At 43.5% G+C, this 25,730-nt stretch overlaps 1 protein-coding gene across 2 annotated transcripts in view; it reads left to right on the top strand.

The window, feature by feature from the left end:
* Positions 1 to 25,730, top strand: part of mapkapk2a (MAPK activated protein kinase 2a) — a 256,650-nt gene that overhangs the window by 206,478 nt on the left and 24,442 nt on the right. For both annotated transcript variants that reach the window (XM_070859035.1, XM_070859036.1), the window contains exons 3-4: positions 19,464 to 19,528; positions 20,227 to 20,306. In XM_070859035.1, coding sequence (XP_070715136.1) covers positions 19,464 to 19,528; positions 20,227 to 20,306 — 145 coding nt within the window. The remainder of the gene's footprint in view (positions 1 to 19,463; positions 19,529 to 20,226; positions 20,307 to 25,730) is intronic.

The raw sequence follows: 25,730 nt of genomic DNA, 5'->3' as shown, positions 1-25,730 counted from the left end.
TAGTTAGATTCAATTGTGGCTTTCAAAAGGGCGTTGGATAAATACTTGAAGGAAAAAAAATTGCAGGGCTACGGGAAAAAAGAGTGGGACTAGCTGAAGTGCTCTTGCAGAGAGCCGGCACAAGCTCGATGGGCCGAATGGCTTCCTTCTGTGCTGTAACCATTCAATTCACACTGATTTGTTCTATCCACTAACAGCGAGGCTCTCTTCGAGACATCTAATATGGTCAGCCTTTCCTGGTTCTTTTGACTTTTCCTTAGCAACTTGCTGGCTGAGGAGTGAATAGCAAGTGTTCTGATAAATCACAATATCAGCTCTGACCCTACACACCGCCAGCCAGGATTCGTGGCCAGTTCATGCCTATATTTTTCTTTTTCCATTGACACCGAGAAGAAAACCATGTGTATACGTGAAGGCTGGAGACATTTGAATTAAGAACATAAGAACATAAGAATTAGGAACAGGAGTAGGCCATCTAGCCCCTCGAGCCTGCTCCGCCAATCAATAAGATCATGGCTGATCTGGTCGTGGACTCAGCTCCACTTACCCGCCCTCTCCCCGTAACCCTTAATTCCCTTATTGGTTAGAAATCTATCTATCTTTGACTTGAAAACATTCAATGAGCCAGCCTCAACTGCTTCCTTGGGCAGAGAATTCCACAGATTCACAACCCTCTGGGAGAAGAAATTTTTTCTCAACTCAGTTTTAAATTGGCTCCTCCGTATTTTGAGGCTGTGCCCCCTAGTTCTAGTCTCCCCCACCAATGGAAACAACCTCTCTGCCTCTATCTTGTCTATCCCTTTCATGATTTTAAATGTTTCTATAAGATCACCCCTCATCCTTCTGAACTCCAACGAGTAAAGACCCAGTCTACTCAATCTATCATCATAAGGTAACCCCCTCATTTCTGGAATCAGCCTAGTGAATCGTCTCTCTACCCCTTCCAAAGCTAGTATATCCTTCCTTAAGTAAGGTGACCAAAACTGCACGCAGTACTCCAGGTGCGGCCTTACCAATACCTTATACAGTTGCAGCAGGACCTCCCTGCTTTTGTACTCCATCCCTTTCGCAATGAAGGCCAAAATTCCATTTGCTTTCCTGATTACCTGCTGCACCTGCAAACTAACCTTTTGGGATTCATGCACAAGGACCCCAGGTCCCTCTGCACCGTAGCATGTTGTAATTTCTCCCCATTCAAATAATATTCCCTTTTACTGTTTTTTTTTCCCAAGGTGGATGACCTCACACTTTCCGACATTGTATTCCATCTGCCAAACCTTAGCCCATTCGCTTAACCTATCCAAATCTCCTTGCAGTCTCTGAGTCCTCTACACAACCCGCTTTCCCACTAATCTTAGTGTCATCTGCAAATTTTGTTGCACTACACTCTGTTCCCTCTTCTAGGTCATCTATGTATATTGTAAATAGTTGTGGTCCCAGCACTGATCCCTGTGGCACACCACTAACCACTGATTTCCAACTGGAAAAGGACCCATTTATCCCGACTCTCTGCTTTCTGTTCGCCAGCCAATTCTCTATCCATGCTAATACATTTCCTCTGACTCCGCGTACCTTTATCTTCTGTAGTAACCTTTTGTGTGGCACCTTATCAAATGCCTTTTGGAAATCTAAATACACCACATCCATCGGTACACCTCTATCCACCATGCTCGTTATATCCTCAAAGAATTCCAGTAAGTTAGTTAAACATGATTTCCCCTTCATGAATCCATGCTGCATCTGCTTGATTGCACTATTCCTATCCAGATGTCCCGCTATTTCTTTCTTAATGATAGTTTCAAGCATTTTCCCCACTACAGATGTTAAACTAACCGGCCTATAGTTACCTGCCTTTTGCCTGCCCCCTTTTTAAACAGAGGCGTTACATTAGCTGCTCTCCAATCCGCTGGTACCTCCCCAGAGTCCAGAGAATTTTGGTAGATTATAACGAATGCATCTGCTATAAGATGCAGGAACATGCAGCAGCAGAAATCTGATGTGAAAAGATAACAGAAACATGTGCCTCTCCAGAACGTGGTTTTGAATTTAATATGCAGGGGTGTGCGATGTGTGGGAAAATTTGAAAATATGCCATCAGGGCTAGCTCTTTATTTTCAGGATAATTTAGAGGAAGCTGAATTGCTATCTTGAGGCAAGTCTGGTTCAAGATAATAAGCAAGAAGACAATGCTTACAAAGAGGAGTCTGCGACAGATATATCAGTGGCAAAATGTTACCGTTGGTTCTGTTGTGAGTACGAAGATCCCATTTTAAAGATGAAATGCATCCATTTTTATCTTGCAAGTCAGCAAATCTTAAACCTTTGCCGAGCTGACAGATGTCATTTTACTCGCAGAGGCGATTGTGCATTTTGGCTGAATTTCTTGATTTGTGTTAAAGATGAACGTAGCTTTCTTATCTTTAAGTGGGTTTGCAAACTCTGCCATTCTTCCTGAGCGTTAATGTTACTCCTTACATCTCCCTGACGTTGGGAGCTCTGTTTGCTGCTTACGATCGAATAGCAAGGGGCAGAGAGGATGCCCAATTCCTCATGTTGATAATTTTAGCAAATAAATAGTCAGCATGAGTTTAAAAAAAAAACAGGATTTCAGTAACATTATCAACTCCAGCAATTCATCACCAAGACCTTCCAGGATTCGAGACGAAATGAGAAATGTATTGGTGTTATAATTTATCTTAATAATTAAGTTTTAAAAAAAAAAAGCTTTCATTTTAGCCAAAAGCCCTGAAATATTTGGTGCAAAGCTAACACTTACTGCAAGCAAAATAATCTTAGAGGTTAGGAAAGAGCAGGGCCCGATTGTCACTGACGGTACTTGAGCTTTGTGGTATTTCTAGTCTGTGAAGTCAAATTAGATAATGTTCTTTGCATGTTTGAATCAGAAAGATCTGAAGAGGGTTTACAAATGAATCTCAATTTTGTTGTCTGTGGATCAGACTGATACCCATGATTTGTCTCTCACCTCTGCCAAGCTTTTCCGGTTGGGTTTGTTCGGAGATGAAAGGGTCTGTTGTTGCATGTCTGGTTGATGAGCGGAGTTGTGTAAGATTTACCGTAGCCCATATTGTGGATATGTAGGGGTTGGATTAATCAATTTTTTCCCTCCTTAATTGGAGGCACGTCTTCAGACACCCCAGTTTGCATCGAATGCGATTTAAAATGTGACCAAAGTGAAGTGTTTGTTCCTACTGATATTAAACCAGAAACTCTGGAAAAATACGATTCTAACCTTTTCATTGAATTTGAAAAGTTACGTTTGTATTGCAGAGAAAGATGCAATCATTTGCACTTAACCTTTTAAATTGCTGAAGACATTTTTTCATTTTCAGAATAACGTAGGCGCAAGTTCCTTCATCAAATACCTTGTAAAACCTTCATGACACAAATTTCTAGTGTATAGAAGTTGAGAGCGTGGGCCCAGGTACGTTTCTAGATCCAGGCACTGATTTAAAGTTGAAAGAAAATTGCCTTTTATTCAATTGAAGAATTGTGTGCCATAATAAAGATAACTAAAACCAGCTGTACAAAGTCTGCTTTGACAATTGTTAAAGAATAGCTTGCATTGTCTCACTCTTTCCATAATAGTTCCAGGTCCACCACTGTGGCTTGAAAGGAAAGGTTTTACAATATGATGTAATATGATTGGCTATAAAATCCCAGGAGGATGCTCTGTCAAGCCTGTGTGGTGGCTGGTGTGCAACGGTCACCACACGTTAAAAAAATCCACGCACAGGCATCTTCCACCCCTTCAACTGGAGTTCAGGACTGGAACATCGGGTTCTTCATCGAAACATGTGTGAAACTGGAGGAAGTTATGACCCAACCAAAACTGGCTCATTCCTTAAGCCTCCTGAATTCCCAGTGGAATGCCCACTGTAACACTTTTTAAAGTTTCCCCGAGATGCTACTATGCGAAACAAGCAAAACAGGGGAAATAAAAAAACAAAAAATTAACGTGCTAAGTAAAGGAACTAAGATATAAAATATGTAATTATCAGAGAAACAATCCTGAATGAGTACCACGTCAATTTATTGAAAAAAATGTCAACAGCCAGGAATGGCCTTCCACTGCAACTATTTTTGGGGGCCTAGAGTTCTGGCTGTGCATGTCTCAGGCAAACCTTGGGCCGAGTAAAGTTCTACAATTTTTCAAGAGCCTCCAGCAATCCAAGCACAGCCTGGCCTCGGAAACACAAGCTGATTAACCAAGACAACTGGAGACCAGCACTGCTGCATGGATCTAGTGCGCACACATATCGCAGTGTGGACTGGCCCGTGCTGCCCCTGGGCCCTCGGCTCTTCTGGGCCCCGTACCTTGACCTGTGAGAGAACAGCTCCGCAGGTTGGAAGATAAAAGAGCTGGAGTGGCATACCATTGCAACCTCCAGCGCGAGCTACTCCAAGTGTGTGCCGATTTTGAGATGGGCGACTGGGTGATATCATCAAAACCCTGGTCGCCATTTTGGAGCGTGGACAGGAACATCGGCAGGACCCAGGTACAGAGGAGTGGGCAGGTCGGGGCGGATGAGTGGTGAGAGATCGTGGCGGAGGTGCAACAGAAGCAGTAGCAGGACATTTGGAAAAGCATAATTCAGTCGGGCAGAGTCAGCATGGATTTATGAAGGGGAAGTCATGTTTGACAAATTTTCTGGAATTCTTTGAGGAGGTAGCAAACTGTGTGCATAAAGGGGAACCAGTGGATGTGGTGTATTTTGACTTCCAGAAGGCATTTGACAAGGTGCCACATAAAAGGTTACTGCACAAGATAAAAGTTCATGGGGTTGGGGGTAATATATTAGCATGGATAGAGGATTGGCTAACTAACAGAAAACAGAGAGTTGTGATAAATGATTCATTCTCAGGTTGGCAATCAGTAATTAGTGGGGTGCTACAGGGATCAGTGCTGGGACCCCAACTATTTACAATCTATATTAACAACTTGGATTAAGGGACCGAGTGTAACATAGCCAAGTTTGCTGACGATACAAAGATGGGCGGAAATGCAAAGTGTGAGGAGGACACAAAAAAACCTGCAAAAGGACATAGACAGGCTAAGTGAGTGGGCAAAAATTTGGCAGAGGGAGTATAATGTTGGAAAGTGTGAGGTTATGCACTTTGGCAGAAAAAAATCGAAGAGCAAGTTAATATTTAAATGGAGAAAAATTGCAAAATGCTGCAATACAGTGGGACCTGGGTTAACCTGCATACAAAACGTTAGTATGCAGGTACAGCAAGTGGTCAGGAAGGCCAATGGAATCTTGGCCTTTATTGCAAAGGGAATGGAGTATAAAAGCAGGGAAGTCTTGCTACAGTTGTACAGGGTATTGGTGAGGCCACACCTGGAATACTGCATGCAGTTTTGGTTTCCATATTTAAGAAAGAATATACAGGTACTTGCTTTGGAGGCAGTTCAGAGAAGGTTCACTAGGTTGATTCTGGAGATGAGGGGATTGACTTATGAAGAAAGGTTTTCTGTTATTATGTTTTAAATTACTTACTAGCTTATCATCATCATCTCTTTATCTGAAAGCAATAGTAGCTATCCATAAGGAAAAGAACATTATCTAACAGCTGTCATACTGTTGAGACATTAACATGGAGGACTTCAGCTTTAGTATGGGAAATCCAGCAAAAGCATTTGGAATGAGATGCTCTCTTCACTGTAGAAGAATGCAAAATAAACACGAGGCTGCATCATATGATTCTTTACAAGGGAGTGGCACTTTTTTCGACTTAATATTAAGCCTGGCCTTTTTAATGAATAGCAGTATCAACCATAAATTTGTAACGAGTCATGAAAATAGACAAGAAATCCAGCGATCTACCAATTTCAAATTCGTAGAAAGCATCATTATTGATGAGCCATTCTGTACCAGAAATATTTTTTGCCAGTGGTAGGGTTGACCAGGACTGGCAGTTGTTAAGGTTTATCATCATTTTGTTCCTTTTTGATCTTCCTATTCACAGAAATTACACCCGGGTTTCAACCACAAGGTCATCATTAACATACTATAATCAGCTGTTCTCTTTGCAAAGAACCATTATCGCTAACGGGATCTTTTCAGGATTTCAAAGAAGTCATACTTCATTTAAATGTGTCACGATCTAGAAAGCAAAATGAGCATGTGCTGCACCGTTTATCTAGGTTCTGAAGAGAACTCAACAGTGGCTGTTTTGAAAACTGTGGGAAGATTTCCTCTGCGTTCTGACCTGAAACGTTAACTCTGTTTCTCACGCCACAGATGCTGCCTGACCTGCTCAGTATTTCCAGCAATTCCTGTTTTTATTTTATGGATGATTTCCTTTGTTCACTATGTGACAAGATTGGAAAATTGTGCTTTCTTAGGGGTTTTGTGATTTTATTACATATGGCACACAAAGGAAATCTCCCTCCCAAGTTTTTATTTCTGTTAAATGTGTATCAATAAGTCAATTCATCTGAAATGTGGGGTCTAGACAGAGTAGATCGACAGAAATTGTTCCCATTGGCAGAAGGGTCGAGAACCAGAGGTCACAGGTTGCCACTGTTCTGCCCACCTGACCAGTAGATTGCTATCCTCCTGCAGTCCATGACTTTCCTTTTCATTATCAACCACACAGCCAATTTTAATGTCATCTGCAAATTTCTTAATCATACTCCCTATATTCAAATCTAAATCATTGATATATACAGGTTGAGCGTCCGAAATCCGGAGATCCAAAATTCGGAATGTTCCGGACAACGGGCCCATCCGTGGCGGGGTCGTTCGGAAACTGGAAAATGTTCCGAAATCCGGACTCCCTCTGCATCGGCGGCCCGACCTCGGCGGCCCGACTTTGCCCCGGCCCTCGACAACCTGACCTCGCCTTGCCCCCCCCCCCCCCCCACTTACCTCGGCGGGTTGACCTCGCCCTCTTGACTCGGCTGCCCGACCCCACATACCTTGGCCCAGACAAAGACGTTCCAAAATCCAGAAATACCCGGAATCCGAAACAGCCTCGGTCCCACGGTTTCCGGATTTCGGACACTCATCCTGTACCACAAAAAGCAAGGGACCCAATACTGAGCCCTGTGGAACCCCACTGGAAACATCCTTCCAGTCACAAAAACATCCATCAACCATTACCCTTTGCTTCCTACCTCTAAGCCAATTTTGGATCCAACTAGCCACATTGCCCTGAATCCCATGGGCTTTAACCTTAGTGACCAGTCTACCATGTGGGATCTTATCAAAAGCTTTGCTAAAGTTCATATGCACGACATCGTACACACTACCCTCATCGACCCTCTTGGTTATCTCCTCAAAAAATCCAATCAGGTTATTCAAACACGATCTTCCCTTAACAAATCCGTGCTGACTGTCCCTAATTAATTCTCGCCTTTCCAAATTTATATTTATCCTGTCTTTCAGGATTTTTTCCAGTAATTTTCCCACCACTGAGGTTAGGCTGACATGCCTGTAATTACTCAGCCTATCCCTTTCTCCCGTCTTAAACAAGTCCTCCGGCACCATGCCTGATTCCAAAGATCCAAAATGATGGTCAAGGCTTCTGCTATTTCCTCCTTTACTTCGATCAACAGCCTGGGATGCATTTTATCCGGGCCTGGGGACTTATCTACTTCCAAAGCTGCAAAACCCCTTAATACCTCCTCACTATGTTTATTTCATCCAGAATTTCACACTCTTCCTCGATAGCATTGTAAGGATAAATTGTAAGGTTGCAAATAGGGGGTCAGAATTATGCTGAAGGTAGTGAACTTATAAATTGCCTATGTATGTAACACTTGCTTGTATAGGTAACAGCACACTTATACGCATTAAACTATAGCTTAACCTTAGTAACATTTAAACAGCCGAAGTCAGCAGTTTGTTTAAAAGTCCCTGAGGAAGAGATAAAGAAGCCAGTACAACCACCCTAGGTGTCGGATAGACCGGGCTAGGGGGCAAAATGGAACAACACAATGATGAGAGATGAACAGTTGCATGTACCACTCAGAGCCCGTCTGATAAGAGTCGACAAATCAATGTAACTTCGCTGATAACAATAGACCTATTGATGATTTTGGAAGAGGATAGCTCCTCTCCAAAACCTGTATAAATTATGCTTGAAAACTCTTGTATTTCGGAGGTTCTACGACTGAACCTGCCCTTGCAATTGCTTGTAATAAAAGCCGGTTGAACCTGGGATTTTGTGTGTTCACTTCCATGGTCGTTATACAGTGGAAGAAGGGCGAGGTGTCGATTAACTATATCAGTTAGTCCACCTCGAGGGAGAGAAGTCTCCTTTTTAACCCCTACAGCAGTATCTGCATTGCCCTTTTCCTTTATGAAAACAGACGCAAATTATTCATTACGAACCATACCAACACCTTCCACCTCCACACAGAGATTAACCTCATGGTCTCTAATAGGCCCTACCCTTTCTTTAGTTATCCTCTTGCTTTTAATATATTTATAGAACATCTTTGGGTTTTCCTTAATTTTACTGGCCAAGAATTTTTCATGGTCTCTCTCTCAGCACTCCTAATATCCTTTTTAATTTTATCTCTTAATTTTCTATATTCCTCCAAAGACTCTATAGTATTTAGCCGTTGGTATATGACATAAGCTTCCCTTTTTTTTCTTTATCCTCCCCTGTAAGTCCCTAGACATCCAGGGGGCTCTAGAATTGTTATTCCCACCCTTTTTCTTTAAGGTCACATGTTTGGCCTGAGCCTTCCAGATCTCTTCCTTGAATGCCTCCCACTGTTCTGACACTGATTTACCCACAAGTAGCTGTTTCCAGTCCACTATGGCCAAATCACTCCTCAGCTTAACAAAGTTAGCTTTTCCCCAATTTGGGACTTTTATTCCAGGCCTATCCTTGTCCTTAGCCACAACTAACTTGAATCTGACTGAATTATGGTCACTGGCGCCCAAGTGCTCTCCCACTAATACCCCTTCAACCTGCCCATTTCATTTCCTAAAACTAAATCCAAAAACGCCTCCTCTCATGTTGTGCTTCTTACATACTGACTAAAAAAGTTCTCTTGAATGCATTTTAAGAATTCCACATCCTCTATAACCTTCACACTATATTTGTCCCAATCAATATTAAGATAGTTAAAATCCCGTATTATTACTACCCTATGGTTTTTGGACTTCACAGCAATTTTCTACATATTTGCTCCTCTATCTCCCTCCCACTGTTTGGGGGCCTGTAATACACGCGCAGCAGTGTGATCTCCCCTTTTTTTTCAATTCGACTCATATGGCCTCATTTGATGATCCCTCTAACATATCATCCCTCCTCACTGCTGTAATAGTTTCTTTAATCAATATTGCGACTCCCCTTTTTTTTAACCCCCCTCTTTGTCTTGTCAGGAATATTGATCTGCCAAACCTGCCCTCTTTCAGCCATGTTTCTGTAATGGCTATAATGTCATACCCCAAGTATCTACCTGTGCTCTTAGCTCATCCGCTTTATTTGCTGCGTACCGTTTTGGTCTCCTTATTTAAGGAGGGATATACTTGCATTGAAGGCAGTTCAGAGAAGGTTCACGTGGTTGATTCCTGACGTGAAGGGGTTGCCTTATGAAGGTTGAGCAGATTGGGCCTATACTCATTGCAGTTTAGAAAAATGAGAGGTGATCTTATTGAAACGTATAAGATTATGAGGGGGCTTGACAGGGTAGATGCAGAGAGGATGTTGCCCCTCATGGGGGAATCTAGAACTAGGGGCATAGTTTCAGAATAAGGGGTCGCCCATTTAAAATGGAAATGAGGAGGAATTTCTTCTGAGGTTTGTGAATATTTGGAATTCTCTACCCCAGAGAGCTGTAGAGGCTGGGTCATTGAATATATTTATGGTAGAATATATTTATGAAATCTGTCCGTCTAACAGATTTTTTGAACGATAAGGGAGTCAAGGATTATGGGGAGCTGGCAGGGAAGTGGAGTTGAGGCCAAGATCAGATCAGCCATAATCTTATTGACTGGCTGAGCAGGCTCCAGGGACCAAATAGCTCCTATTTCTTGTGCCCTTATGCAATGAGCTTCGAGCTGTACCAGTACAGGCCAGTGAGCTCCTTGACCAATATTTCTGGCTGGTGTGGCCATGATTGTATAATTCGAGATGGGTAAGAAGTGTGGTTGTACAAGACCAGAGACCACTTGTTTTTAATAGTAAAGCTGTTTTAAGTAATATTTCTTGATTGGACTTTTCAAATGATACCTTCAGTTTCATGATCCGATATGCAAACAAAACAGTTTTGGAAAATATTCGGTAAACGAAACCCATCTCTCTTTCCACCGGACCGAGCAATTTAAAAGCAAGATAATGAGATCACTGCAGTGACATTCTTCCAAATCTTTAAAATGCTCGGCATTAAAATAATTTGAGAAATTTGAACCGATCCACAATGTTTGCTTGGAAAGCAATTTGTACAAAAGCCCCAGATGAGGCATAGGAAAGCAGACTCCGCATCTTTTGACGACGGATGTTCTCATATCAGCCGTACAAAGCGGTGTTAACTGGCTGAGAAGACCAGTGCAATGACATGAATGCAGATACCACGTGTGGTTTCGTTTTGATTCGACAATGTCAAAGCTTCATCTGGAAAGAATCTGCGCTGTCACGGAATTGCGTAGTTGTACCAGCAGCTTGCCTTACAGGCTGTTTCTGATGCAGTAAATACCCTTTCTCTGAGCCACCAAATGGCATCAGAAATGGCATGCACACACAGTATGTGCAGGGGGAAGCACAATTTTAACCACACCTTGCGACGAGTCCAGCGTATGAATTTTAAAAAGTATGTATATAATTTTAGTGATGATTAGATTAACGAACATTTTCAGTTTCAGAACTTGGATTTTACTTCATCGCAATCTACATGACTGCCAGTGTTTCGGTTTTATTTTAGTCATCAAAGCATGCAACTGCAAACGAATTAACTTTCTTTAGTTACTGGCTGTGGGTGATAGAGCAGCAAGGGGGAGGATTATTTTCTGGCCCTTTGCTCCCTACCCACTTGGAGACCACTTTGCGATTTTCGGTTGCAGCAACATAATGGGCCAAATTCTCTTTAGGAAAGTACCTGGCGTTCCTGGAAGAACGGACACTTCCGGTCCGAGGCCGAGATGCGCAGCCCAGCACAGAGGCCCACACATCCCAGGAACGTAAGCACATCCTGGGATCATGTGGGCCTAGACCACCAATCACAAAGTTATAGTCATTGATGGTAATGGTGAGTTCCGTTTGTACGAACTTTGATTACAATCAATGAGAACACCCCCAAAAACACAGAAACACAACACAATAAATAAAAATAATAAATCCTCACATATTTAAAATTAATTGAAATTGAATTAAATTAAATGTTTTAGGGATTAAAAAAACATTTTGAAAATGCTTTAATGGGGTTAAAAATAAACTTACCTAAATGGACAAGGTTTTTAATATAAAAATTTGTGATAACATTTAATTTTTCTATCTTTTAAAACTCTTACGCTGGTAAAGGCAGACCTTACGACTGCTTTTACCAGGCATAAGAGTTTTAAGGACATTTGCTGGGCAAATACACAGATCGCCGCCTGTTAAAGCCCTTCTCCCAGGGATGCGTTGGAATTGTCAAAAGACATTTTGACAGTTCGCAAGTTCCAGGTTTCGGCGCATGTGCTTTGTGTGCCTAAACCCGGAACTTGCGGGGTCTCTTCGGGTGCGTGCGCACATCGTATGCACCCAGAGCGGTGGCAATTTATGGCCCAATGACTGTTAGTAATCAGGGTGAAATACATGTGTCAAATCTGCAATTGTTGTTTTGCTGTTTTTAATGCTTAAGCTGCATAGAGGTTGAAATTAACAGCTTGCACCCGAAGGCCTGCTATTTGGAATGGAGCAAGGGATAGACAACATCGAGGCGGAGAGGTTGTTTCCACTGGTCGGGGAGACTAGAACTGGGGGGCACAGCCTCAAAATACTGGGGAGCCAATTTAAAACCGAGTTGAGAAGGAATTTCTTCTCCCAGAGGGTTGTGAATCTGTGGAATTCTCTGCCCAAGGAAGCAGTTGAGGCTAGCTCATTGAATGTATTCAAGTCACAGATAGATTTTTAACCAATAAGGGAATTAAGGGTTACGGGGAGCGGACGGGTAAGTGGAGCTGAGTCCACGGCCAGATCAGCTATAATCTTATTAAATGGCGGAGCAGGCTTGAGGGGCTAGATGGCCTACTCCTGATCCTAATTCTTATGTTCTTATTTCAGTATAGCGACCACACTCCTGTTGATACTAAACCTTTGTGTTGTACAAAATGCACAGGAAAGAAGCTGGACTCTCTTGCTGGGAAGTATTTTGCCGGTGTGAGATGAAAAGATTGTGTTGTGAATGCAGGAGTGGGACTGAACTGGGAGTACTGACAGACATCCCTGGCATCTTCATCATAGAAGTTTGCAGCACGGAAGGAGGCCATTTTGGCCATCGCGTCCGTGTCGGCCAACAAGAGGCTATCTAGCCTAATCCCACTTTCCAGCTCTAGGTCCGTATCCCTGTAGGTTACGGCACTTCAGGTGCACCTCCAAGTACTTTTTAAATGTGGTGAGGGTTTCTGCCTCTACCACCCTTTCAGGCAGTGAGTTCCAGACCCCCACAACCCTCTGCATGAAGAAATTTCCCCTCAAATCTCTTATAAACCTTCTACCAATTACTTTAAATTTATGCCCCCTGGTTGTTGACCCCTCTGCTAAGGGAAATAGGCCCTTTCTATCCACTATACCTAGGCCCTCATAATTTTATACACCTCCAATGAGGTCTCCCCTCAGCCTCCTCTGTTCCAAGGAAAACAAACCCAGCCAATTCAATCTTTCCTCATAACTAAGATTCTCCACTCCCGGCAACATCTTCGTAAATCTCCTCTGTATCCTCTCCAGTGCAATCATGTCCTTCCTGTAATGCGGTGACCAGAACTGCACACAGTACTCCAGCTGTGGCCTAACCAGGTTTTAGACAGTTCAAGCATAACCCACCTGCTCTTGTATTCTATGCCTCGACTAATAAAGGCAAGCATTCCGTACGCCTTCTAAACCACTTTATCTACTTGGTCTGCTACTTTCAGGGATCTGTGGACATGCACACCAAGGTCCTTTTGTTTCTTTTGCACTTCTCAGTGTCCTACCATTTAATGTGTATTCCCTTTCCTTATTAGCCCTCCCCAAATGCATTACCTCACACTTATCTGGATTAAATTCCATTTGCCACTATTCTGCCCACCTGACCAGTTGATTGATATCTTCCTGCAGTCTGCAGCTTTCTTCTTCATTATCAACCACACAACCAATTTTAGTGTCATCTGCAAACTTCTTAATCATACCCCTTATATTCATGATGGACAAAATAACTGGAATGAGTGGAGGAAAATATAAACGAGAACTTGGAGGAAATTATGAGATAAGAAATATAGAGCTGTTGGCTTATTTATATTGGAGAAGTGTATCTTGAATTCCCTCTTTATATTGTAGGACAAAATGGTTTGATTATGTCGAAATCAAGACTCATCGACCATCCCCAGATTTAACTCATTCATTTTCAGGACCACAAAAAACTTGGGAACTCTTTACCTCCCTCAACTTTTCCCTTCCTCATGCATTGCACAGGCTCGGTGTCTTCTAATCACTAGTTCTTGGCGTGTCTCATTTTTTGCAGTTCTCTTTTACATAAGAACATAAGAAGTAGGAGCAGGAATAGGCCATACAGCCCCTGGAACCTGCTCCACCATTCAATAGGATCATGGCCGATCTTTGACCTCAACTCCACTTTCCCCATCCTATCCCCATATCCCTCGATTCTTTTAGTTCAAAAATCTATCGATCCGCGTCTTGAATATACTGAGCAACTGAGCATTCACAGCCCTCTGGGGTACAAAATTCCACAGATTCACCACCCTCTGAGTGAAGAACTTTCCCATCATCTCAGTCCTAAGTGACTGACTCCTTATCCTGAGACTATGATCCCTAGTTCTAGACTCTCCAACCAGGGGAAACAACCTCTTGGCATCCACCTAAGCTCTCCTAAGAATTTTATATGTTTCAATGGGATCATCTCTCTTTCTTCTAAACTCCAGAGAATATTGGCCCATTCTACTCAGTCTCTCATAGGACAACCCTCTCATCCCAGGAATGTTGGTTCTTTACTGCACTATAGCCCTTGGCCATTTGCCTTGGTTTCTCATTAAAAACAAAACAATCTGTTCATGTGCACTTGTTTTCAAGTTTTCAGTCCCTTCCTCAGTAGGGAACATCCACAAAGGCTTATACATTTGGGAGCATTTCAGCCACAGGTAGCCATGTAATGTGTAATTTGTCACGGGCAGGCTTCCCAAGCCAAGCTGCTCTAGTGCAGCCAAGACAGTGGCATTTACCTGTTAATGTGGAGGGGCACCTAGAAAAGCAAGTTACCTCTCACACAGCCACATACGGCCTGCCCTGTCGACCTCCCAATCATCAGTTGAGTAATATAACATAAAATGTTGGAAATGCTCAGCAAGTCAGGCAGCATCTGTGGAGAGAGAAGCAGAGTTAATGTTTCATCAGAAGATGAAACGCTACCTGTGTCTCTTTCCATAAGTGCCTTATTTGCTGAATGTTTCCAGTAATTTATACTCCTACATCTGTAGTGTTGTTGGATCAGCAGAGTGACAGTAGGAATCAGCAATGGTGCCATCAGGCAACACCTTCACGCTACTGAGTTGTTCAATAATGCGAAGTTCCAGTTGACTTGTGGGCCCCTGCAAAAATGTGACCTCATGAACGGGTGATGCACGATTATGTGGGGTGCTATAACTGGTTCTCCGGCTAAATTTGGCAAATCCGCAGCATTGACTATTTGACATATTTTGAGCTGCACAGCCGGCTTAGTGAAGCACATTTCATTCAACGAGGACAGATGAGAGTGACGTCATTGCAAGTGACATCATTAGCAAAACCGTAGAGCTCCTGGCCATCTTTTCTCTTCCCCCCACCCCCCCCCGCCACCAACCTCCTGACCATCTCTTCTCCCATCCCCACCCCCAAGCTCCTGACCATCTTCTCTCCTCCCCCCTCACCCCCCCCCGAGCTCCTGACTGTTCCCCCACCGAGCTCCTGACCTTCCCCACCCCCCAACTTCCTGACCTTCGCCTCTCCCTGCCCCCGGCTCCTGACCATCTTCCCCCCGAGCGCTAGACCACCTTCTCCCACTCCTCCCAAGCTCCAATCTCTTCTCTCTTTTCCCGCCTCCCCCACCGAGCTCCCGACCACCCCCACACAAAAAATGGTTGGCAACAGGGAGGAAGCGTGGTTCAGGCCGCAACCTTGCAGCTCTGCACATGCACAGTTGGAACGTCGTGAGCGCGTGCGGTGGGGCTGGGGCAGTGATTCGGTTTGGCCCAGAAGACACAGCTTCTCCCCCATAGTGTGCGCATGTGCAGAACGACTCCATCTCGTTCGTGCAAATAATCACTTTACATTTTGTTTACATTGGAAATAGTTTGCCAATGGCAGCAGCAGCGTCAGTATCAACTTGGCATCTCCTATTATACATGGAGTGAAAGTTAATGTGTGGCGTTAATGAGGATGCAAAAACAGCTTGAACTGCTGGAAAGGAGAAATATCCTCATCAGCCCCAAGACACAGCTGACTGCCATTATTTTGAATCTGCTTTTATTTATTGTTCGGGGTACCAGAATTAGTTCTAATCTTGAATTTGTTTCTCCAAGCCGTTATACTTGTCATCCTTTAATCTTCATGTTCTGCAGGTATTGTATCCACCTGTGAAACTTAACCTGGAAATAGTTGGTTTCTAATGTGAGCTAATTCTGTTATAGGAAGCAAAGAGTTAAGAAAATTAGAGTGGGTTTGCAACTTCTGTTATTTTGGATGAGGAGGGAATAAAGTTTCTGTCCGGTGCTTCAGCTCTGAATGAAATAAAACTGTGTCACACACAGCGTCAGAGGCTCGACATACTCTCCATATTAGACAGCATCAGTGTTGCCCAATGTTTTCACCGTCATGGTTTGTAGTATCCCAATGTTTGTCAATAAACTGTGACTCTCAGTTGGCTGGGCAATGCCACGTGCAGCAAGAGTGGAGGTAGGAAAAATCAAGCTGCCAATCGGGTGATGTATGACTCCACTGAAATGTACGGCGAGGAAAACCACACCACCCACACACACTCGCTGCAGTGCTGGAAGTGTGAAAGGAGATGTGTGCTACAATAGCAATCCAGTCACTGCACAGAGTGCTTTCTATTTAATGATTTGCATTAATACCCTGTTACTTAGCTGCCGTAAACAATACTTAACCCGAGTCCTGCAGAGTTCAGAAGATGCACAGTTTGCACCCGGTGATAATTCGCTGATTTGGGGTGTTTGATGTTTGCTCTCGCTCACTCTAGAATGTTGTTATTCACTGCTTTGCTGGGTTTAATGTGGTTTACTGCTGACATTCAGTAGTGCTAATCAACCCAATCACTCTGTTAGACCTCACTGTGTGAGTGCTGGCGCCATATGTAATTCTGTAACCTGTTTAATGTGACATGATACTAGTATAAACTGGTGCAGAGAGGTATGCAGCAGAGAGAAGGTTCAATATATTATGGGCATTTTAGTTGAGATCTTTTCAGAATGACCAGATTTAAAATGCTCAAAAATATGGCTAGTGTCAGTAATGGTGACCATGAAACTACCGGATTGTTACAAAAACCCATCTGGTCACTAATGTCCTTTAGGGAAGGAAATCTGCCGTCCTCACCCGGTCTGGCCTATATGTGACTCCAGACCCACACCAATGTAGTTGACTCTTATCTGCCCTCTTAAATGGCCCAGTAAGCCACTCAATTGTATAAGGCGGCTCACCACCACCTTCTCAACAGTAATTAGGGATGGGCAGTAAATGCTAGCCTTGCCGGTGATGCCCACATCCCGTGAATGAATAATTTTTAAAAACGAACCGTTATCTTGATGGTGCAGTCTACGGCACTCTGAAGGTAGGAATCCAAGTTTGAGCCCACGAGCTTCCAAAGCAGTTTTGCAGATCTGAGGGTGTTTGTTGAGAGGGTTACAGTGTGTGGGCCTGGTGATTTTCCACAGTGTGAAGAAGTGGAGTAATGTAGGAGATCACATTGCCCCACAGTTACCTCAAGACCCAACTTTAGCTCTTCGTTAGAAAATGGCCGGAAGGATAATTTTCTGACTTTGTGCTCGAGAGCGAAGCCTTGCTTGCTGAAAGTGGAGGCCCTCTGCCCCTACGATGAAGAAAGAAAGGAAGGGACAACAAAAAAATGAGAACGAAGGCATTAAAACAAAATTGAAAAGTAGCAGAGCAGCATCAGGAACTAAACATGGTTTCACGTTTCAAATTAAAAAAATATATATTTTAGTGAGGAAGGGTACCACACAGTGCGGCATTGAGCTACACTGGGGAAGGAAGATCATTTTCTTTTTCCTGTGCATTTTGTACAACACTAAAATTTAGTATCAATGGAAATGTGGTACTGAAAATAATGGTTCTGGTCTTTGGGATATTGGGTCTGAATCAAGACGGCCACTGCGATCGTGTTCAGTGTTCCTGGACTTGAGAGCGTTATAAAAGAATCGACTATAGTTGATCATTATCCAGTGATTCCTGCTGTAGAGGATCCATCAGTGGGGCGTAGGGCAGATTGGCTTTGACTGTTATGCCCGTATAATAGATTAGGCTGCCGACTGCTCACTGTTGGAAGATGCTGGGAGGTTGCCGGTGCCTGTGCAATCGGCCCCACGTTAAAGTCACTGCCTTCATGGGTAAAGCAAAACCAAAGGTTTTGTTTTTAAATTTATCTTTTTGTTTTCAGGGCAATACTGCTTCAGTCCTGAAGAGGGCCTGGTTTAATTATTCTTGCATTCACCGAACTTCAGGGACTGGATTTTCAGCTTTGCTCATTTCGGGGCGGTAATGGCGGCGGGGCGATCCTGAATACTCCCGGGAACAGTTTGCACACCTCTCTTGGGGCGCTAGGCCGGCTGAACATGTGAAAATTCCGAGCTAAACAACCAACCTCGGAGCGCTGTGAGAGAGGCCTGGGGAGAAAAAAACCCCTGGAAAAAAAGCCCACCAAAAACATTCCCAATAAGTAACTCACACCACCACCACATAAATCACAAAAAAACCCAAAAATAATAAAACAATCGCACTCGCCTCCGGTGGACATTACTTTCCTCACTGCAGCCACTACAGCTCGCACCGCCTGCTTTCACAGGCGGTTATGAAGTACATTTAAATGTGTACACTGTTGCATTTTTACACACCATTGACATCGAAAGCTTTTTTATTACCATCGGATATTAAGTATATAAAGGCCAGATTTTGCTGCCAAAAGGCTACTGGTGCCTGCCGTTATTTATGCGCAAACTGTGCAGCAACTTTAGTGCATGGGCAGACACGAATATCCAAAAGTTGCTGTCCGAGTTGTGCTGCTCCTCTGTTAGCTTTGCGAAAACGGCATCTTACTGTCTGCCTCACGATTGAGATGCATTGAAGTGCGTGAAATTGCTGTATTTGCGCGGTAGATACGAACTAAACTCGCTGCAGCCTCGTTATTTCAAGTATGAGTACGCTTTTAACAATGTGATGAGTGTTAATTACTGCCAATAAACCTCTCTGGCACTGAAAATTAACGATTACAAGTGTGGAGCCTCATACCTTCTGGTTTTAATTATTGTTGGAGATTTTAAAAATGTAAACATTTTAATTTAATTTTTTTTTTTACTTTTTCTTTCAAACATTTTTCTCTCTCAATCCAGTCTCTTCCTTCTTTATGTCTCTTTCTGTACCTGATTTGACATTGAATTCACCCACTCTAATTGATACTTCCTTCTCAGTCCTGGCGTTGTTTATTTCAAAATCCTTCAATCTCATTGTTTAAGGAGATACACAGTTGCTTTTCCCTGTTCACTCAGGTCCCAGATACCCAGTTTCCCTTGCTGCGCCATTATCAGCTCGCACATTCAGCAAATTACCATGCAAAAAATGTAAAAACCCTAAATGTGCAAAAGCAAGTCTAACGACAGATTTTAGACCACTGCAAAATCTGGCCCATAATGTTCCTTTGTGCAAACACCTTCTAACAGAGAATCCCAGGAAGATAACACACAATGTGATCCTTTAACACAATGTGAGCCCTTCTAAACAGGAGCAAAAGTTAATAATGGTGGACTTTTCCAGGTCTTAACCCCAATAGGATACTGGCAGGGTGTTGAAATCATACTGTGTGCTACCAGTACTGAACAGTTTTTATATAAATTTCCTTTTCTAATTTAACATTTTAAAAGGGTTACTATCTTTTGTTAAGTAGCAGTCAGAGGAATCTCATGTGACAGTGCTAACATGTTCGCTACTAATATTGCACAAGCATAATTTCAACCCATCAACTTGATGTCATTTTTAACCTTGCAATTATGCCTTTTTTTTTGCAGTATGGAAGGAGGTGAGCTGTTCAGTAGAATCCAGGACCGAGGGGATCAGGCATTCACAGAAAGAGGTCAGTGCTAAACTCCATCCAGATTCAGTACAAGCAACCTGCTGGAGCATTACTGATGGTCAGTGATTCTGCACTACAAGTAATATCACAGAGGTGAAATGTGTCTGAGCTTCTGCAAAGCGGCTGACCCTTGACTCTAGTCATTCTTTAGTTTTACTATTAGTGACATCCGATGCATTTATTTCTACATTGTAACCAGGGGACTTCCATGTGCTTAGCTTTTCCACACCAGTTCAAACAGTATACGGTAAAGGTTATGATTTTGCATGTAACATCCCTCCCCACACTACTATAACAATTGGCATTTATAGAGTGTCTTTAACCTTCTAAAAATGTCCAAAGTTACTTTCCACAAGCATATCAAAGATGAGCTGTTAAGAGGAATAACCAAAAGCTTGGCCAAAGCGATGGGTTTTAAGGAAGGTCTGAGTTACAGACAGTTCCTTGGCTCCTCGGAGCCACTTTATTAACTGCTTTGCTGTGACCTGTTGCATTGTTTTGTTGCCATCTCTGGGGTTGTGGATGAGGGTTCGGGTGGCGGGAGGGGGTCCTAAACGACAGAAGTGCACCGACTGTCAGTACATCTTGGAGTGGGATTGCAGGTCCCCACAGTCCAAGTCACCTTCCACTCTGAGCAACAAAAGGAGTAATGGAAGTTATAGAGGGAAAGAGTAATGTGATCTCTACATCTTCTACAGAGGCCTCCGAAATCATGAAAAGCATTGGAGAAGCAGTACAACATCTACATTCAGTGAACATTGCACATCGAGATGTGAAGGTAAGCAGAAGCTTGTATTCCATTACGTTTACGTGTATGGGTGAGGAGCAGTCTAAGCAACTACTTGGCTATGGCGACCCATCTGCATTTGCAAGCCAACAAACTACAAACTTGACTCTCTCCTATTATTGCAGTCGGTGAATCTCATGCCCACATCTACTGCTTGTGTGTACTGATTGGGTGAATCTCTTTTAAAATCTGCTTTGTCACCTCTTAGATGTGTATCGAATTTTGACTAATTTCAGCAAGGTTTTCATTTCATTTACATTCTTTGTTAATTCCAGAAAAAATGTTCTTTTAATATCTATAAGACAATGATTAAATTGCAATATTTTCTTCTGAGCACTTGTGCAAGCTCTGAATCAATAAGTCCAATCAATTAATCAGCCATCTGGTGTGCATCTTTAAAAAAAAAAGATTTGCTTTGGTTCATGGTTTCACTGTTTGACTAATTTTATACCATAGTATTGAAAACCCATTGGAATGAAGAAATCTTGTTCTTTTTGTTTCTGTGTCTGTGTCTGATTTCAAGGGCTGTACAAATTGTCATTGTGCTACGAGTAAACTTACAGCAAACCAGCAATTGTGAAACACTTCTTTCTATTAATACCCAGTTTCAGTACAAGTAGTTCTTTACCAATATCAGCATTTGTCTGCAGTCCGAATGGTAATGGCTTGATAATCAATGTTGCTTTAATAAGCCCAAATGGGACTGTATCCCATCACTGGAAATAGATTGCCTACCCAATGAGATTGTTATCATTCTTTGAGTAGAGGAGATCCTACACACATTGGATTTGCCAGGAATGTAGAACATGTTCCAATTGGGGAAAAATTCATTACTGATGTCCCTTGCTTTTCACATTGAGATGTTGTCTTTGTGACCCCCTTTGTGCTATGCAGTAAAGGCTCTGCTGGTGTAGCAGCAATTGGTTTAACTTGGCTCTAAGAGAACGAGGAGGGAGTGATACAAAATTCCACACATTCTCTAGCAAAGGGAGGTAGAGTGTGACTGTAAAGTATGGGTGTAATGTATTCATCTGTGAGTATGCTCACATGTTTGTAGAGCTGTTGCAGTGTGAGTGGTTTAGCCAGTTAAGTGATGTTCACTAGACTCAATAAAACCCCAGTCATTTGGGTCTCGGTGTGCAGTTACAAGCCTAGTGGATGAACTGGTAATGTGTAGTATGATTGTTATTAAGAACTAGCTGGTTTATTAACAAAGATTTAACAATGTGTTGCTATGAATTCTTAAGCAAAGAACCCGTGAAGCAAATACATTACAGTGGGGATGTCTATATTTGAAGATTGATAAGGGTCCTTGCAGGTAGGCAGTCTTTCTCAATTCAGAACACAGTGATGGAATTTGATCAAGCATTGTGGCAAGGAGCAGGGTGCATGTTTGCAATAGATTGATTTCATAGACAGACATCTTGTGAAGAGCCTCAGGACTGATGGAAGATTGAAGGGGAGCTCATTGTATTAGTGGGCTGCAAGTTGAAATTCAGGTCTTCTCTTTCATTCACATGATGGAAAGAAAAATCTTTTTTTTTAAATAAAAGAAGTGGTGGAGCAGTGGGTTAGACAAGGCCTTTTGCCTTTGAGCCCTTGATACAAATCCAATGGTTCAATCCTATGTGAAATTGTACATCCCTGTCTGGAGTAAAAATAAAGCGGGGAAGGTGGCTCAACCGTGGCTAACAAGGGAAATTAAGGATAGCATTAAATCCAAGGAAGAGGCATATAAATTGGCCAGAAAAAACAGCAAACCTGAAGACTGGGAGAAATTTAGAATTCAGCAGAGGAGGACAAAGGGTTTAATTAGGAGGGAGGAAATAGAGTACGAGAGGAAGCTTGCTGAGAACATAAAAACTGACTGCAAAAGCTTCTATAGATATGTGAAGAGAAAAAGATTAGTGAAGACAAACGTAGGTCCCTTGCACTCAGATTCAGGTGAATTTATAATGGGGAACAAAGAAATGGCAGACCAGTTGAACAAGTACTTTGGTTCTGTCTTCACAAAGGAAGACACAAATAACCTTCCGGAAATACTAGGGAACCGAGGATCTAGTGAGAAGGAGGAACTGAAGGAAATCTTTATTAGGCGGGAAATTGTGTTCGGGAAATTGATGGGATTGAAGGCCGATAAATTCCCAGGGTTTGATAGTCTGCATCCCAGAGTACTTAAGGAGGTGGCCCTAGAAATAGTGGATGCATTGGTGATCATTTTCCAACAGTCTATCGACTCTGGATCAGTTCCTATGGACTGGAGGGTAGCTAATGTAACACCACTTTTTAAAAAAAGAGGGAGAGAGAAAACATGTAATTATAGACCGGTTAGCCTGACACCAGTAGCGGGGAAAATGTTGGAATCAATTATTAAAGATGAAATAGCAGCGCATTTGGAAAGCAGTGACAGGATCGGTCCAAGTCAGCATGGATTTATGAAAGGGAAATCCTGCTTGACAAATCTTCTGGAATTTTTTGAGGATGTAACTAGTAGAGTGGACAAGGGAGAACCAGTGGATGTGGTGTATTTGGACTTTCAAAAGACTTTTGACAAGGTCCCACACAAGAGATTGGTGTGCAAAATTAAAGCACATGGTATTGAGGGTTTGTACTGATGTGGATAGAGAACTCGTTGGCAGATAGGAAGCAGAGAGTCGGGATAAACGGGTCCTTTTCAAAATGGTAGGCAATGACTAGTGGGGTGCCGCAGGGCTCAGTGCTGGGATCCCAGCTATTTACAATATACATTAATGATTTGGATGAAGGAATTGAGTGTAATATCTCCAAGTTTGCAGATGACACTAAGCTGGGTGGCGGTATGAGCTGTGAGGAGGACGCTAAGAGGCTGCAGGGTGACTTGGACAGGTTAGGTGAGTGGGCAAATGCATGGCAGATGCAGTATAATGTGGATAAATGTGAGGTTATCCACTTTGGTGGCAAAAACACGAAGGCAGAATATTATCTGAATGGCGGCAGATTAGGAAAAGAGGAGGTGCAACGAGACCTGGATGTCATGGTACATCAGTCATTATAAGTTGGCATGCAGGTACAGAAGGCAAGGTGAAGAAGGCAAATGATATGTTGGCCTTCATATCTAGGGGATTTAAGAATGGGAGCAGGGAGGTCTTACTGCAGTTATACAGGGCCTTGGTGAGGCCTCACCTGGAATATTGTGTTCAGTTTTGGTCTAACCTGAGGAAGGACGTTCTTGCTTTTGAGGGAGTGTAGCGAAGGTTCACCAGATTGATTCCCGGGATGGCAGGACCGACATATGAGGAGAGACTGGATCGATTGGGCCTTTATACACTGGAGTTTAGAAGGATGAGAGGGGGATCTCAGAGAAACATATAAAATTCTGACAGGACTGGACAGGTTAGATGCAGGAAGAATGTTCCCGATGTTGGGGAAGTCCAGAATCAGGGGACACAGTCTAAGGATAAGGGGTAAGCCATTTAGGACTGAGATGAGGAGAAACTTCTTCACTCAGAGAGCTGTTAACCTGTGGAATTCTCTACCGCAGAGAGTTGTTGATGCTAGTTCATTGGATATATTCAAGAGGGAGTTAGATATGGCCCTTACGGCTAAAGGGATCAAATGGTATGGAGAGAAAGCAGGAAAGGGGTGAATGATCAGCCATGATCTTATTTAATGGTGATGCAGGCTCGAAGGGCCGAATGGCGTGCACCTGCATCTATTTTCTATGTTTCTATGTAAATCCAGTCTCGGTCCAGTTTCCAGTGGGCATCGTCTATCGCACAAAACAGCTTTGGCACTAACTCACTCAGAAAGGCCGCAGGATGGCTGGTGGAGGAAATGGAAAAGTTTTATTCACAAACTATGGATGCCCTCCTGAGGTTTGGAGCTAAAGCACTTTCTTGGGACAGAGTAGAGGGAGCTTTTCTGTGCCTCTGCCTGTGCTGTGCTTTATCTGGGATTGCTTGCTGTTGACACTGGGTGCTTGAAGTGGGAAGAGGTCCTTTCCCCAGCACGAGTAGCCCCTTATCTTGATAAGCATTTATAGAAAGAGTTATTTTTAATGCAGCAATCACCTTTTGGTTTCCACTGTTGTGACATTGCACACAATTTGGATTGTTTTCATAGACCATTACTATCCGATTGGTTGGAATAAAACCATGGGCTGAAGTTTCTCCAGGAGTTGCCCCTTTCTTTTTTTGGAGCAACTTGATTTTTCTGGACTATCTTTTTAGTTGCAATTCTGGCCATTTAATTTGCGCCAGTGTAAGTGAGTTGGTTAGGGTTTTTTAAAGTTTTTTTTCAAAAGGGGGCATTCCCAGCCACTTACCCTTGTTTTAGGCGTTTGGTCAGCAAATAGTTGCTCCAAACTAACTTAGGCCAGCATATGTTGCCACTTCTGTCCGCACAGAAAAACCTTACCTAGAGTTAAGGAATCAGCGCAAGTCACTACATTTAAAGCACCACCAAGCACTAAACAAAGCACAAAAAGTAATAAACAATTAATTAACAAATAAAAAAATAGAAGGAGCCCTGCACCTAAAGCACCAAGACCAAAGTAATAATCAATCAATCAATCAGTCAATAACAAATAAAAAAAAATAGAAGTCCTACCAAAACACGGCCCGGGAAGGCAACGGGCACCAATGAGGGAGACCATTCGGCCAGAGCTGGGGGGGAGGGGTGGAGAGGGGAGGGGGGAGGGGTGGAGAGAGAGGGGGGAGAGGAGAGGAGAGGGGAGGGGGGGGGGAAAAGAGGAGAGGAGGGGGTATAGAGAGGAGAAGGGGGGGTATAGAGAGGAGAAGGGGGGGTATAGAGAGGAGAAGGGGGGGGTATAGAGAGGAGAAGGGGGGGGTAGAGAGGAGAGGAGAGGAGGGGGGGTAGAGAGGAGAGGAGGGGGGTAGAGAGGAGAGGAGGGGGGTAGAGAGGAGAGGAGGGGGGGTGAAAGGGAGGGGGGATAGGGAGAGGAGAGGGAGGGGTGGTGGGGAGAGGTGGAGGGGGAAGAGGAGAGGAGAGGCGAGACGGGTGAGAGAGGCGAGAAGAGGGGGGTGGGAGGAGAGGGGGTGGGGAGAGGTGGGTGGGGAAGAGGAGAGGAGAGGCGAGACGGGTGAGAGAGGCGAGAAGAGGGGGGTGGGAGGAGAGGGGGTGGGGAGCGGGGGTGGGAGAAGAGGGGGTGGGGAGCGGGGGAGAGGGAGGTGGGGGTGGGGTGGTGGGGAGAGCAGGGGAGAGAGGAGGGGTGGGGAGAGGAGGAGAGGGGGTGAGAGGGGAGGGAGTGAGGGGAGATGTGGAAGTACCCTTTTGATCAAATGGTACAAATCCTCTGGAAGGTCTGGAGCCAGTACCTTGGACTTTAATATCCTGAGGATCTTGTTCGCCTGAGATACAGTGGCCATTCCCTCCGCTCAGGCGCATCTGTTCCTGATGTGGGGGCCGCTTACTGGA

The sequence above is a fragment of the Pristiophorus japonicus genome, chromosome 17 (genome assembly GCF_044704955.1).
Source record: "Pristiophorus japonicus isolate sPriJap1 chromosome 17, sPriJap1.hap1, whole genome shotgun sequence".
Classification (NCBI taxonomy): domain Eukaryota; kingdom Metazoa; phylum Chordata; class Chondrichthyes; family Pristiophoridae; genus Pristiophorus; species Pristiophorus japonicus.
The sequence above is the reverse complement of the archived record's forward strand: the minus strand, read 5'-3'. Positions and strand labels throughout refer to the sequence as shown.